At 34.4% G+C, this 13220-nt stretch overlaps 1 protein-coding gene across 3 annotated transcripts in view; it reads left to right on the forward strand.

Annotated features, from left to right (window-relative positions):
- LOC128986913 (serine/threonine-protein kinase grp-like) overlaps positions 1-11490 on the forward strand; it is a 41207-nt gene extending 29717 nt beyond the window's left edge. For all 3 annotated transcript variants that reach the window (XM_054407522.1, XM_054407523.1, XM_054407524.1), the window contains 4 exons: positions 346-555; positions 8523-8764; positions 9176-9307; positions 9892-11490. In XM_054407522.1, coding sequence (XP_054263497.1) covers positions 346-555; positions 8523-8764; positions 9176-9307; positions 9892-10110 — 803 coding nt within the window. In that variant the 3' untranslated portion in view covers positions 10111-11490. The remainder of the gene's footprint in view (positions 1-345; positions 556-8522; positions 8765-9175; positions 9308-9891) is intronic.
- The last annotated feature ends 1730 nt before the right edge of the window (positions 11491-13220 follow it).

Raw genomic sequence — 13220 nt, forward strand, 5'->3', positions numbered from 1 at the left:
TTTTAACCCTACAGTTCTCTTTGATCATCACATTCATTGAAATATTTAACATTGTGTTCTACCTTACTTTACATTAGTTCTTTGTATGAAGCAATCCTATTTATAACTATTTTCAAAATATCGGGTTGATAAGCTTTTGTAATAGTTTTTAACATTTAAAAAGCATATCTCTCATAAGGTTAATCATAACACCAGTTATGTTATTTGGCCTATGCATGTATTTGTCCTTATAGATATCATACAGCAATCTATTTTATCAGAACTTGTTTGTGTTTGTATAAATTTGATCACTCAAAATGTTAAAAAACTTGATTGCAACAATCTTACACTAGTGTTTGTTGTCAGAGTTGCCATGGGACAAGCCTGTGATTAAGTGTCGGGAGTTTGACACATGGAAAAACGGTAACTACATGTCCACTACACCCTGGTCCAAGCTGGACAACCTGGCTATCACACTGCTGCGCAAGATACTGCATCCGCAACCTTCCCTGCGCATGACCGTGGACAAGATCAAACAACACAGGTGGTGTGTCAAGAGACACACACAGACTAAAGGTTGGTGTTGTTCCCTCCTAAATGAATGATGATGTTTGAATATTTACGTTCACCACTGTACGATTGTCACTTTACTGTAGAACTAAAATCCTCCTTCTACGTGGAAGTTCAATTGAATGCAAAATATTAGCGAATACCTTTAACTAATTAACAGTATATAGACACATTCTGCTAGGATGTTGGAACCACACAAAGGAAATGAATACAGTAGAACCTCTCTTGACCAAAATAAAAGATGGAAGATTGCTTTTGATAGACAAAATTTCTGTTAAAAATGAAGGCTGTTTATTTAGCATTGAAAGTGATGCCAATTAGGTGGTAACGTAATTACAATTAAGGTATAATATTTACAAATCTATGAAGTTTATGAATGTAGATCAACTATTTATTTGTAAATACATTTTCTAGCAGCATCACTTTATTAGTAACACTTCAGCTGTCTTGCAATCAGAGTTATAAGTACAGTTAGATGTTGTAAATCACATTCTAGGGGCTGGTGGTAATGTGTTTGTAGTTTGCACTGTGTAGCAGCCAACAGTGTTATTCCCAACCCTCTGTCACGCTTCATTCTTTCGCTCACTTCACTCTCTTTATTTAAGACACATTCCAATGTTATCGTTTCCTAGGCCACGTTAACAAAGTTTCAGTTGAGAGGTTCTACTGTATAATAGGGTGTGGGTGAACACAACTCCTTTCTAAAACAATTTATTCTCTACTCAGGCAAATTTGAACTAAAATAAATTTTACCAGGCGTAACTGTTTTTTGTTCATAATATTTTGTGAATCTCTTATAGGCCTATGCAAAGTGGCACACATCTGGATAGGGTATAGCAAGGACTATGTATATTCTTTTTAAGGTAAAAAGTTATTGAGTAACCTTTTGAAGAAGTCTGTCCAAAAGCAAAATATTACTGTTCTATTAAGATTTTGTGTAGTGTTTTATTCTCTGGACTTAATTTTCCCTAGAAGGTTTGCTAAACTCGATTCCTCTACTATCCCCAATAATAAAGTTGAAGTAATTAAAATTAGACGTTAAACAATGTGATGTAAGTTGTAAACAATTGATCAAACCTTGAATATATGATTGAAAGTTTGTTTTTTAAACTAATTTTCATTAGCCTACAAAATTACCCTGACTTTCTAGCCCAATGATGAGAAACTCCATGCTAGGGGGACTGTCCCAGTGCAGGTCTGTGGTATTGTCCTTGGAATTCCAGTCCATCCCCTCCACTCCCACTTGGACTGTTGAGCTCTCCCCTTCCTCTACCTCTCCCTACCTCCCCCACAGACCAGCCAGGGGCAGGGCGGCCCTGTGTGCAATGATTATGAGAGCTGAGGGCTGGCATTACAAAAAAGACTAATATAACATACATCAACCCCTTTGATAGAAAAATTTAATTGAAGTACAGTAATTGAAAAATAAGTTAATTTCCTCAAAGGTTTTTTATAACAAAATTTCATATATACCTACAATACCCCCGCCGCAGCCAACCTGCAGACTATGCGAATTTCAACTTGTCTGATTACATTTTTACTAATTTCCATAAATAAGACATATTTATTCCCTATTTAAATAACATTAGATTTAACGTGTGCTTAAGTTTGCTGCTACGGGAAAGGTAAAAAGTGTTTTTTTAACCATACGTTAATAGTATAGGATGAAATAAATAAATTTGCCAAATTTTATCAAGATATATCCATAAACAAGTAAACTACAACAGTTTTCATTTTCTCCATAAGAATAACATGGGAATTTTAAATTAAACTATTTTTGAATTTTCTCCGTGACCGTTAGGCATACAACAGCGCTTTCATTATACTAAATTATTTCTGTTTTTAAGCTCTACAAAACGGTTTAAAAATAAATTGAAATTTTTTTTGTTTTTAGGGTCAAAAATGGGAAAACCCATTTTTACGCCATAAAACCCCCCATAAACCCCCGTTCCCATGGTCTGATTATGCTGGATTGCAAACATGTTCGAATAAACGTAGGTTTACATATATAATATATATGAATTTGAACGGATGGTGTTTTTGGTCTCTGGGGACATCAAAATGAAAAAGTAAATCGGTCCCGGGCCTAGGTCTTACCATGAGACCTACGGTAATAGCTACTTCCCTATAGGGAAATTCGCTAAAAGGCAAAGCCCTCACTGACTGATTCACTCATAACTAATTTTCCTACTTCCCATTTACCTAAGGGGCTGAAATTTGGTACAGTAGAACCTCTTTAATCCGAACTAATTGGGACCAGGGGTAGTTTGGACTATTGAATAGTTCGGATTACAGAACATATTGTTGTTTTTACATAACAATAGCTAAAACATGGCTAAAATTGATCAACATTATTTTGGGTCAAGTGAAAAAATGTTTTATAAAGTAAAATATAGTGTTTATTTAATACAGTAGTAAACATGGTGAATAAACAGTACTGTATATTAAATACAGTATACAATAAAGAACTGCTGTACTGTGTATAGAGTACAGCAATGAGGGGTTCGGATTAGTGGACGTTCGGATTAAAGAGGTTCTACTGTACACTGATTCTTTATGCACTAAATGGGAAAACTAAGTAGGCCTAGTTTTTATTCTGATCAGTCTTTCGGGCTCTGTCCCAGTTGCCTAGAGTTTCCCATGTTAACTTTATGAGTAGGTACCGGTATTCATATTTAAAGGAATAATGTATCTTCACAGCTGTTTTAGTTAAAGAAGTTGAGTCTACGATGTTTAATAGCATTATAAAAATACAAGGTAACAACAGCTAATTTGAATCTTTAGTTGCGGAAACCCCCATAGGCCTAACTAAGATTTTTTCAATTTTTACTTTTTACTATATTAATGAGGTAGGTACAATTTGAAATACATTGTTTGGTGCATAAATCACAAAACTGCAAACAAATTATGCTTTATGGTTATGGGGTTTCTACAAAATTCAAATGAACTAAGCAGCAACAAGTTGTGATACACAACGAGAACTGTCAAATTATGATGGTATAAAGTTATATTTATGTTTTTTTATTTAATAAATAATTTGTGGTATTGTGCAAATAGGGTGGTTTTTTAAGTGCATAATTCATACTATTTTTATAAAAAAGTACCTACTGTGTTTCTTTTCCCCCAAAGAAATTTTTGGGAAACGTATTAATGTGTTAATAATTTTAGTGCTTTACTGATCAAATCGACTGTGTTTCATTTCCCCCAAAGAAATTTTTGGGAAACGTATTAATGTGTTAATAATTTTAGTGCTTTACTGATCAAGTCGATGACTTGGATGGAAGGAACTTACTAGGCTACTATAGGAATTAATTTTTGGAGTATGTCAATAACATTAAAGCTACTAAACCAATTGACCAATTAAACTGATATTTTCCATGAGCAGAGCCAAAATAACCACTGGCCTAAAGAACATAATCATCTTTTATTTTAATACTCTACTATTCTAGGGCTCTGCCCTGACAGCTAATTAAGTCCAAACCATGAAAAGCCTTTCGGAATGCCACCCAAACCGGTACAGCAATCAATAGTTTTAATAATACTTGTGAAGTCAAAGGAGGGGGCAGAGCCCGCGGTTAACAGCTTGTTAGTCTATAAAATTACACTGAATGTCTAGCCCAATGATGAGAAACTCCATGCTAGGGGGACTGACCCGGTGCAGGTCTGTGGTATTGTCCTTGGAATTCCAGTCCATCCCCTCCACTCCCACTAGGACTGTTGAGCTCTCCCCTCCCTCTACCTCTCCCTACCTCCCCCACAGACCAGCCAGGGGCAGGGCGGCCCTGTGTGCAATGATTATGAGAGCTGAGGGCTGGCATTACAAATATTATTTTAAAAATAAAATAGTTTAACTTTGCAAGAAAGAGTAGTTAGCCAGAGTCCCGCTAATCCGAACCAATTGGGACCAGACCACCAGACCCTGATCAGATTAGCTGGAAATGCAGTATAGTTGCATGACACTGCCAACGGTGTTATTGTGTCTTGCAATCATGATCTTACTGCACTACAGCCTTAAAAGAGAAACAAAGAAATATTGTTAACACATTGAACCCTATGCCCGAGTATAGGTCGGGGTTGTTTTACATTTTTTATTATAGTCCTAGTATTATTATGTTATTTGTTATTATTGTACTAGAGGTCGTCCAGTGGTCGAAAACTTGACCATAATAATGTAATGTACAGACTTCTCTATTTTCACCCCACGCTGTAAATTAAACATGTGATGGTTGTGTAGAAGTCTTCCATTTGTTTTGATTTTCTTGATTATTTTTTGTTCACCAGCATAGTAACCCATAAGGCCTATGTTATTTTTTAAAATTTAAAATTCATTTTTGTGCTTATTTTTTATCCTATTTTAATTTACAAAGGGATTCTACACATCTACAGGAAAATATCTGTCTAACAGTATGCGTAGATTTTCCCTGCGATGCACACAACCTGAGAAAAAAGGTTTTAAAGAAACATGCTTGCCTATTTAATTTATAGATTAAATATTATGTTTTAATACTTTATTCTGAAATGTTGACTATATATAGGTATATACTAATATAAATATAGTATAGGCCTATATATAAAAAATAATAAAAACATTTTAAATTTAATTTGGTAATAAGGATTTATTTGATCTATACCCATAACATACGGTATTATATTTCCTTAAAGCACTTGATTTCCTCTTAAAAATGATGTATGGTTTGTGATACTTTGTTTTGATTAAAACTAAATAGGTGAAACAAATTTTAATTAATACAAAAATGCCCAGTAACTTTTACATGCATATAAGCCCAATGTGTTAATAAATGGGCGTTCAGCTGAGAGCGAATTGGCAATTGTTCAATTTTTCTTAATTCCATGAACATATTCATATAAAATTCTCATATTGTACCTGGTCACTTTAAAAATTTACACATAACTCCCGATTTTCTCTGTCGGCTGGAAACCTGGTCATTTCAGAACACAGCTTTGTGGTTCGGATCAGTTAGGACTTTGGAGTATCATTAATTTATAATATGATATTGTGTAAAAAAAAACTATTATAACAATGAAATGTAATTTATGTATCAACACCATGGTCAGCAATGGATATCAGCAGACGACGGCCCTGTGAGATACAGCTGAGGCCAGTGTCAGGTACTGAGTGACTCTGAGTTGTAGACTCCGAGGACATTCAGTACCTCTCATTGTACTCAGCAACACCACCAACCTACCAACAGAGTGCTGCTAGTAGTTTTATCTAAGCTATTTATTTTCAATAAGTCACAATGTAACAGTCTGATCTTGATAATCTGACTAGCTAATCTGACTTATTTGTTAATACAAATAGCACATGAAGGTCATTTTTAAGATATCTTAGACATTGGTTCTGTTACTAGGCGGACAAATGTTAAATGTTGAGTACATGATAATAACCAACTTTTCTTCACTTTTTTCAAGTGTAGTTTTATTTATCTTGTGAGTTATATTTTTATATTATGTCTACATGCGACTGTAAGCAAGTTCAGTAGAACCTCTTTAATCCGAACGTCCACTAATCCGAACCCCTCATTGCTGTACTCTATACACAGTACAGCAGTTCTTTATTGTATACTGTATTTAATGTACAGTACTGTTTATTCACCATGTTTACTACTGTATTAAATTAACACTGTAAGTATTTTAATTTATAAAACATTTTTTCACTTTTCCCAAAATAATTTAGATCAATTTTAGCCATGTTTTAGCTATTGTTATGTAAAAACAACAATATGTTCTGTAATCCGAACTATTCACTAGTCCGAACTACCCCTGGTCCCAATTTGTTCGAATTAAAGAGGTTCTACTGTAATGTGAAAGAGATTCTTATATTTTTCTTCAAAATGTTTTAAATGTCACGAAACAAAGTCGCTATATCATATACATTTATAATGGTATTTTTGTCTGTTTTCTTTCTGATCACTAGGCCTAGCATCATATGCCCTTTGTAATCCTGAATTCTCGCTAACCCGACAATCTGTAGGTCCAAAATCTGTTAGATTATCAATATCTGAGCTCTTGTCACCATTGTACCTATCATGACAAAATAATCTGATGGATGTCATGATAAATAATTTGTAACTAAAATGTTTTTTTTTTTAAGAGATTATTTTTTAGCCACTTTGTAAGAGTGTGATAACATTATACAATTTTAAAGGAAATGCATACAGATTTGGGAGTATTTTTATATTTGGATCTTTGGTCAATGCTGTTCTGATGTTATTGATAAAACTCCCTTCTCTTGCTTATGTAGGACATTTTTAATGTTTTACCTATGTTAAGGTATTTATATTAGTTAAAACATTTTTACTGTAATCAAAATTGATCACTTATTATTATCTTTTTTGTATATTTACCGTGTTGTGAGTAACAGTATAAGCGTAAATATATGTTTTAAGTGTTACAAGACGTTTCTTTTAATTTACTATTTGTATTGTAAGAGTAATTTTATGTTATTGAAAAACATGGTAATGAATGTTAACTTACACAGAGTACAAGTGTGTGCTAAGTATACATCCAGATTGCAAGTTGGAAGTGTGCAAGTCTTCATGCATCATACCTCTGGCAATTCTTTGGTGATATAGCTGTATGAGAGATGTTATCATAAAGCTAGATTACCAAAGCAAAGCCTTAGGTACATCTTCATTGAACACCAAGGTACATCTTGGAACATCCTATCTACCTGGTACTAACAGGCCTTGGCTATTTTAAAGGATGATTGTGTAAAACCAGCTGTTTTAATGGTAGCATTTCTACTTCCAGTTATCCAATTAAGTCATAAGTTCTGAGATTTTAATACTTTTTTTTAGTTTATTTTAATAACTATGAATATTTAAATTAAGGCCTATTTATTTATTGTCCACTCGGATGATGCCCCCTTGGCCATTTACTATTTAGATAGTTATATATTTATTTCAATCCTTTTTGCTTAATTATGCGTAAGAAAGACTGAAATCTTCCACAAGGACAAAATACTGCTCTGCAAATAATGTGTGCTCTAAATTTGACCTGGCAATAAATGTACAGATAGCAAAAGCCTAATGAGTATTATGTCCTAAAATATAAATTACAGGGTGTCTAGTAGTCAGGAAAGTCGGGAACTAGTATTGAATTTCAAAATGGTCTTGAAAATTTGGGATTTAGTTTTGATGTCAAAGTCGGGGGTTTTCATGTTTTGCCGCGATCCCGGACAACGGCAATGACGTTTCCGTGACCGCGGCAGTCAATGATGATGTCTACATGTCCTCGGAAGATTTCATGATAAACAAACCCTAATTGGCTGGTTAGGTTTGTTCATTGCTGCATTTTGTCTTTACTTTAAAACCATTATCTTAATCTACACTATTTGTACTACTATTTGTGGAAAAAAACTAGTCTTGAAAAATCTGGGATTAGTCTTGAAAAGTCTGGAATTAGTCTTGAATTTTAAAATTGAAATAAACAAGACACCTTGAAATTATATTGAACTCGTTACTAATGTATTTGGCAAACATAGTTACTTAAGTAATGGTTTGAAAACTCACTGTTCAAAATGAAATAGTACACTTGGCAGCTGCTATTAGATTTTCCTCAATCCTAGTTGTAGGTGTTCTAAATGTTATTCCTTATCATGAAATATCTAATGTAATGTAAGACTGGTATAATTGGGTTACACTGTTATATAAAAATAGACAGTGGTTTCAATTGATAGTACGGATTAATAAAAATGTTTGAATTTGTTTTTCCGGAACAACTATAATAGTCTTGAGTCCATACAATGAAAATGTGATGTCAAAGTAGACTTGTGGTGAAAGCTAGTTTTTTTTATAGAACCTGTAGTGTAAAAGACATTGATAATTTTGTCACCCAACTGTCAAGAATAGGCTTAGTGGTTTGAATTTACATTTTAGTAACCAAAAGCATAATTAAACGTATCGCTATGTCTCTATGTAAATGGAACTGAGCCAAAACTACTGTTACAGGGCCACAAGCCGCTGAGACGTTGCCTCAGTTGCCATACAAGAGACTGAGGTCCAACGAGCTGTCTCCTCCTGCCATGTGTGATCCCCGTCTGTGTCAGTCACAACCTGAGGTATTGTCTTGTGTCACTGACGCACCCAGGGGGGGCAACGAGCCTGCACACATATGCTTCTCTCAGCCTGCGCAGATAGACGACCTGCTAGTGTCAACACAGTACCTGGCCACTCAAAGCAACACCAGCCAGGTAGGAAATCGAGAATTGTTTGTCAATTTTGAATGGTATTGGGAAATTTTGAATAATTAATTCTGAATGAAATAGACCATTAGCCTAGGCCCAAGAATCTATTATTATTACTAGTGTATTATTGGTTCTTGCAGCAATCAAGGTAGATTATTATCACTGCTACTATTCTGGTGTTTTGAAAATAAACATTAGTGTTGGAATTAATTCATAAAGATAGTCATGTACTAATCAATGTATACAAACGTTTGAATAGTTTTTTTCTGAAATTTAAGTTTAATTTGAGGTTTTTATATATTTTATAAATTCCTCATAGATAAGCAAATGTCATAAGATGGCTTAAATGTTTTCTGAAAAGAGTCTAGGTATAAAAAGCATTAAGAAAACAATCACTGATTTATTGAATTTATTTAGGACTCCATGCAGAAGCTGGTGCGCCGCATGACCAGGTTCTTTGTAGGTGCTGAGCCTGAGGTAGCACTAGGGAGTTTGGTGCGGACACTTGATGTTATGGGTCTTGCCTGGCGCACTCATACTCCTGGCATTGTGAGTACTCTACATTCTACACTGCTATTGTTCTTCTGTCCAAGGATTGAACTAACAAAGTTCTGATTCCTCAAAACTACTCCGATCTATGGTGTCTCCCTTCATAGGCCCTACCTACTTTTACTTGGGTTGTGATATCAGCTAAAGCTACATTAAGGTTAGTTTTGTTTAAGGAAAGGCTCTAGGCCAGGATTTTAAATGGTAGAAAAAGGAGGATAGCAGCTAGCTTACCTTGAAAGTGTGGGTAGGCCATAGAACAAGTAGAAAAATATTTTGCACACAATATTTCGTCCTCTAAGGGACTTTGTCAAGTGTAGAGAGAGTTTATAAATTACAAGATGGCTGCTGTCATGGCTGATGGCTGTTGTCAACTATGCAGGGTTGCCACATCTCATTAAAAAATTTGTATTCCTTTAATGCAAATTCTTTCTTACATAGAATGTTGAGTTAGCTTCCAAAAACTTGCTCATTTCTGAAGTGCATTTTCTTGACCATGACCTGCAGTTACTGAATTGTCTGACTCACTAAGCTTAGCCAAGTCGTGTTGTTATCTAAATTCAATGTTTATTATGTTTTTATTGCAGATCACAGTGACTGCTGTAGATAAGTACAAAAACCAGCTGACGTTCAAGGCCAGTGTGCTGATCATGGACAAGCAGACACTGATGGACTTCCGACTCAGCAAGGGTTGCGGCCTCGAGTTCAAAAGACAATTCCTCATCATCAAGAAACAGCTCAGCGACATCGTAGTTAAGGGCCCAGTAGCTTGGCCCATTGCTATTGCTACCAATAATGTTCCTTAAAACATCACTTTGACTGTCATGTATGTCTCTTGCCTAAGGGATCACCCATGGTCACTATCAGATTGAAAAGTAAAGTTTTTTGGGCCAATTGCACAATTACTCATATTAGACCACTACTGCACTATTTTCTGAAGTTCTCTAGAGTAAGCTTTTATATACTAATTTAATAGGTCTGAAAATGGCAATACTTACTGTTACATATGGTATGGATATTGTAAAGTACCTGATGTGGACATCTTCTTTAAGACCTAAGGTTTTATGATTGCTTTTTAAACAGCAAGTTTTGGTGTAATGCCCTTTATTTTATTGTAAGAGACTTGGAAATTAAACCTTGTCCTCCTTTTGGTTCAAGGACTCCTTCTGTTCTTTTTTATCTGAACTTAGGCCGGAAGAAACATACAAATTTCTATCTAAAGTTAAAATCTTTTGGCTTGTTGTTTCCCTTAGACAAAAAGCCCTGTTGTCCCCTAGTCATTTTGGAAGAAAAGAAATGTATATATGAATTCTCTAAGAGAATTAATCACATTCGCCTTTAATGAGGTATTTTTAGTCGTAGAGGTATTTTTAATCATCTTTAAATATGAATTGGTACATTAAGCCACTAATAAGGAAGTACGAGGCATGTTTTTAAGTAAGTACCGTTTTTACATTTTTTCCGTTCCAGCGCTGCGATTGACATTTTAGACATTTGTGCTGTGTATGTACATCTATTGGCAAGCCTGTTCCGGAAATTCGGCAACTATCAGCTGCATTTACATCCGGTTGAGAGCATTCAAATGTCCAAAATGCCAATCCCAGCGCTGGAACGGAGAAATTTAAAAACGGTACTTACTTAAAAAACATGCTGTGCAAGTATTATAGTTCCCTGCGAAGCTTACGGAACACATGATTCATGTGAGTACAATAAACACCATTCTGGATGAGTTGTGTACGGTACTTTTGCCATGCTACCAGCATAAATATACAAGATAAGTCAAATAACACCTAGACTATGTAATTATACAGTATCCTATTTTGACAGCATTATTAACTGTGTATTATCAATATTCTTCCTTGAATATACTACATGAATACTAAATAATTGCAGATAAGTAAAAACATTGTCTCGATTTTGTTCACGTTTTATCATACTATATCTTATTGTCTTCTTGGCAGTTTATGATTTTTTTTTCAACATGTTTACAATTTTCATTAACCTGAAATCCACTCAATGTGTTTACTTCCAGACTAAGTTAACCTAGGAATATAATAAATTAAAAACTGTTAGTTATACCTATGCATTTATTATTAATTAGTAATTTAAATATACTTGTGTGATTTCATTGAATATCATATATTGTACATACTTTTTAGTTTTTTTACAATAAAACAATGTTTATAACAGAATTTTATTTTTGCAGCATTAGTGACCTTGTTTATTATCCTTATAATTTATTTTTAAATGAGAATAAGTTAGTAATTTAAGTCATTTATTTGATTTATTCATCGAGAGCTAAAAATACAGGTTTTCTGGCATTAAATATAAAAAAAAATCTTAAATGGCCAACATTGTTGACTTTAAACTGCGCTTAACCCATTGAACTTTTCATTTCTTCTTGTGAAAGTTAAATTGGTGACATTATCTAAAATGATGGTTGACAACTTTATCCAAGGAGAGTCTGAGAGAGTTAAGGCCGTCTATACAGTATTGAGAGTGAGCATAGGTAAACAGATCCTTGATAAAAACAATTCAAAGTAGGCCTGTATCTACCTTAGAAAACAATATTACAGGAAAATTTTGCATAGAGACTTATAACAGTCAGATTACTGGAGAGTGGAGGTGTTAGATTACATGGACTCTCATGCTAATTTTTGGCACCAAGCAACAATAACCATAAAAAACTGTTGAGTATTAAAAATACCCTTGCTCCAGCTAAGCAAATTTCCATTTACCTGGCTGGATTTCTACTAAAATATTTCCTGAAAACTGTCAGATTTACAGTAGAACCCCGGTTAACTGAAATAAAGGAGGGAGAGCCGTTTTGCATAACAAATTTTGTCGGTTAAAGTTGGGAAATTCGCTAAAACAGCATAAAATCATAGTACTTAGTCTTAAGTATAATAACAACAGTCATAAAATGAGATACAGATAGCAATGGATGTAATTCTTTCTCTTTGTTCTTCACATTCTTTCTTTGGGTTCTCATCCTAACATTCAACAAGTTACCATGGTTACCATTCACCATTGACTATTCACCCAATCACAAACTGTTGTGACATAGCAAGCCCACAGCAGACAGATGTGTAAGGAGCAGACAATTATTAATACTAGAGGTCGTCCAGTGGTCGAAACTCGACCAAAATTATGTATTGTACAGACTTCTCTATTTTCACCCCACACTGTAAGTAAAACATGTGATTGGAGTTTCTTCCATTTGTTTTGATTTTCTGTTTATATTTCGTTGTTATTTCGTCACCAGCATGACAACCCATAAGATCCATGTTAATTTTTTCAAAATTTTAAATTAATTCTTTGTGCTTATTTTAGAGCCTATTTTAATTTATAAAGGGATTCTGCACATCTACAGGAAAATATCTTTACCTACGACCGTTTTTTAAAGTAGCCATTTCAGCCCAGTTCTTAGAATTGAAAAGTTTCTCTTTACAGCTGTTTACTTTCATATCCGCATAGTTTCATTTCATATCCGCATAGTTTTCTCATATCCACACAGGTAACGGACCAATGAGGTTCAAGTATTGAGAGAAAAGAATTAAAATTGTAATGCTTCGAACGTCAACTAATCAGCTGATCAGCTGGATCAGTTGACCAATTTAATTGTTGATCCGACTTGTTCATGTTGATACTCGCGTATTCTTAATTAAGTTGGTGGAAGTCCAAAAATAAATGAAATATTTGCCGAATTGTACCTGATACAATATTATTTATGGTAATAATGCTGCTAGCAATGTAATATTTAACAAACACGTAATTACAGGAAATCAGCTGATTAGGGCCGGCGCGCACTATCCCGACCACGACCACGACCACGACTCCGATTGGTCGGATACGACCAGTTTTATAATCTATCTATATATTAATAGGCAAGCATGTTTCTTTAAAACCTTTTTTC

The sequence above is a fragment of the Macrosteles quadrilineatus genome, unplaced genomic scaffold (assembly GCF_028750875.1).
Source record: "Macrosteles quadrilineatus isolate MER2022 unplaced genomic scaffold, UCM_ALF_1.0 Scaffold_2__2_contigs__length_208266976, whole genome shotgun sequence".
Lineage (NCBI taxonomy): Eukaryota > Metazoa > Arthropoda > Insecta > Hemiptera > Cicadellidae > Macrosteles > Macrosteles quadrilineatus.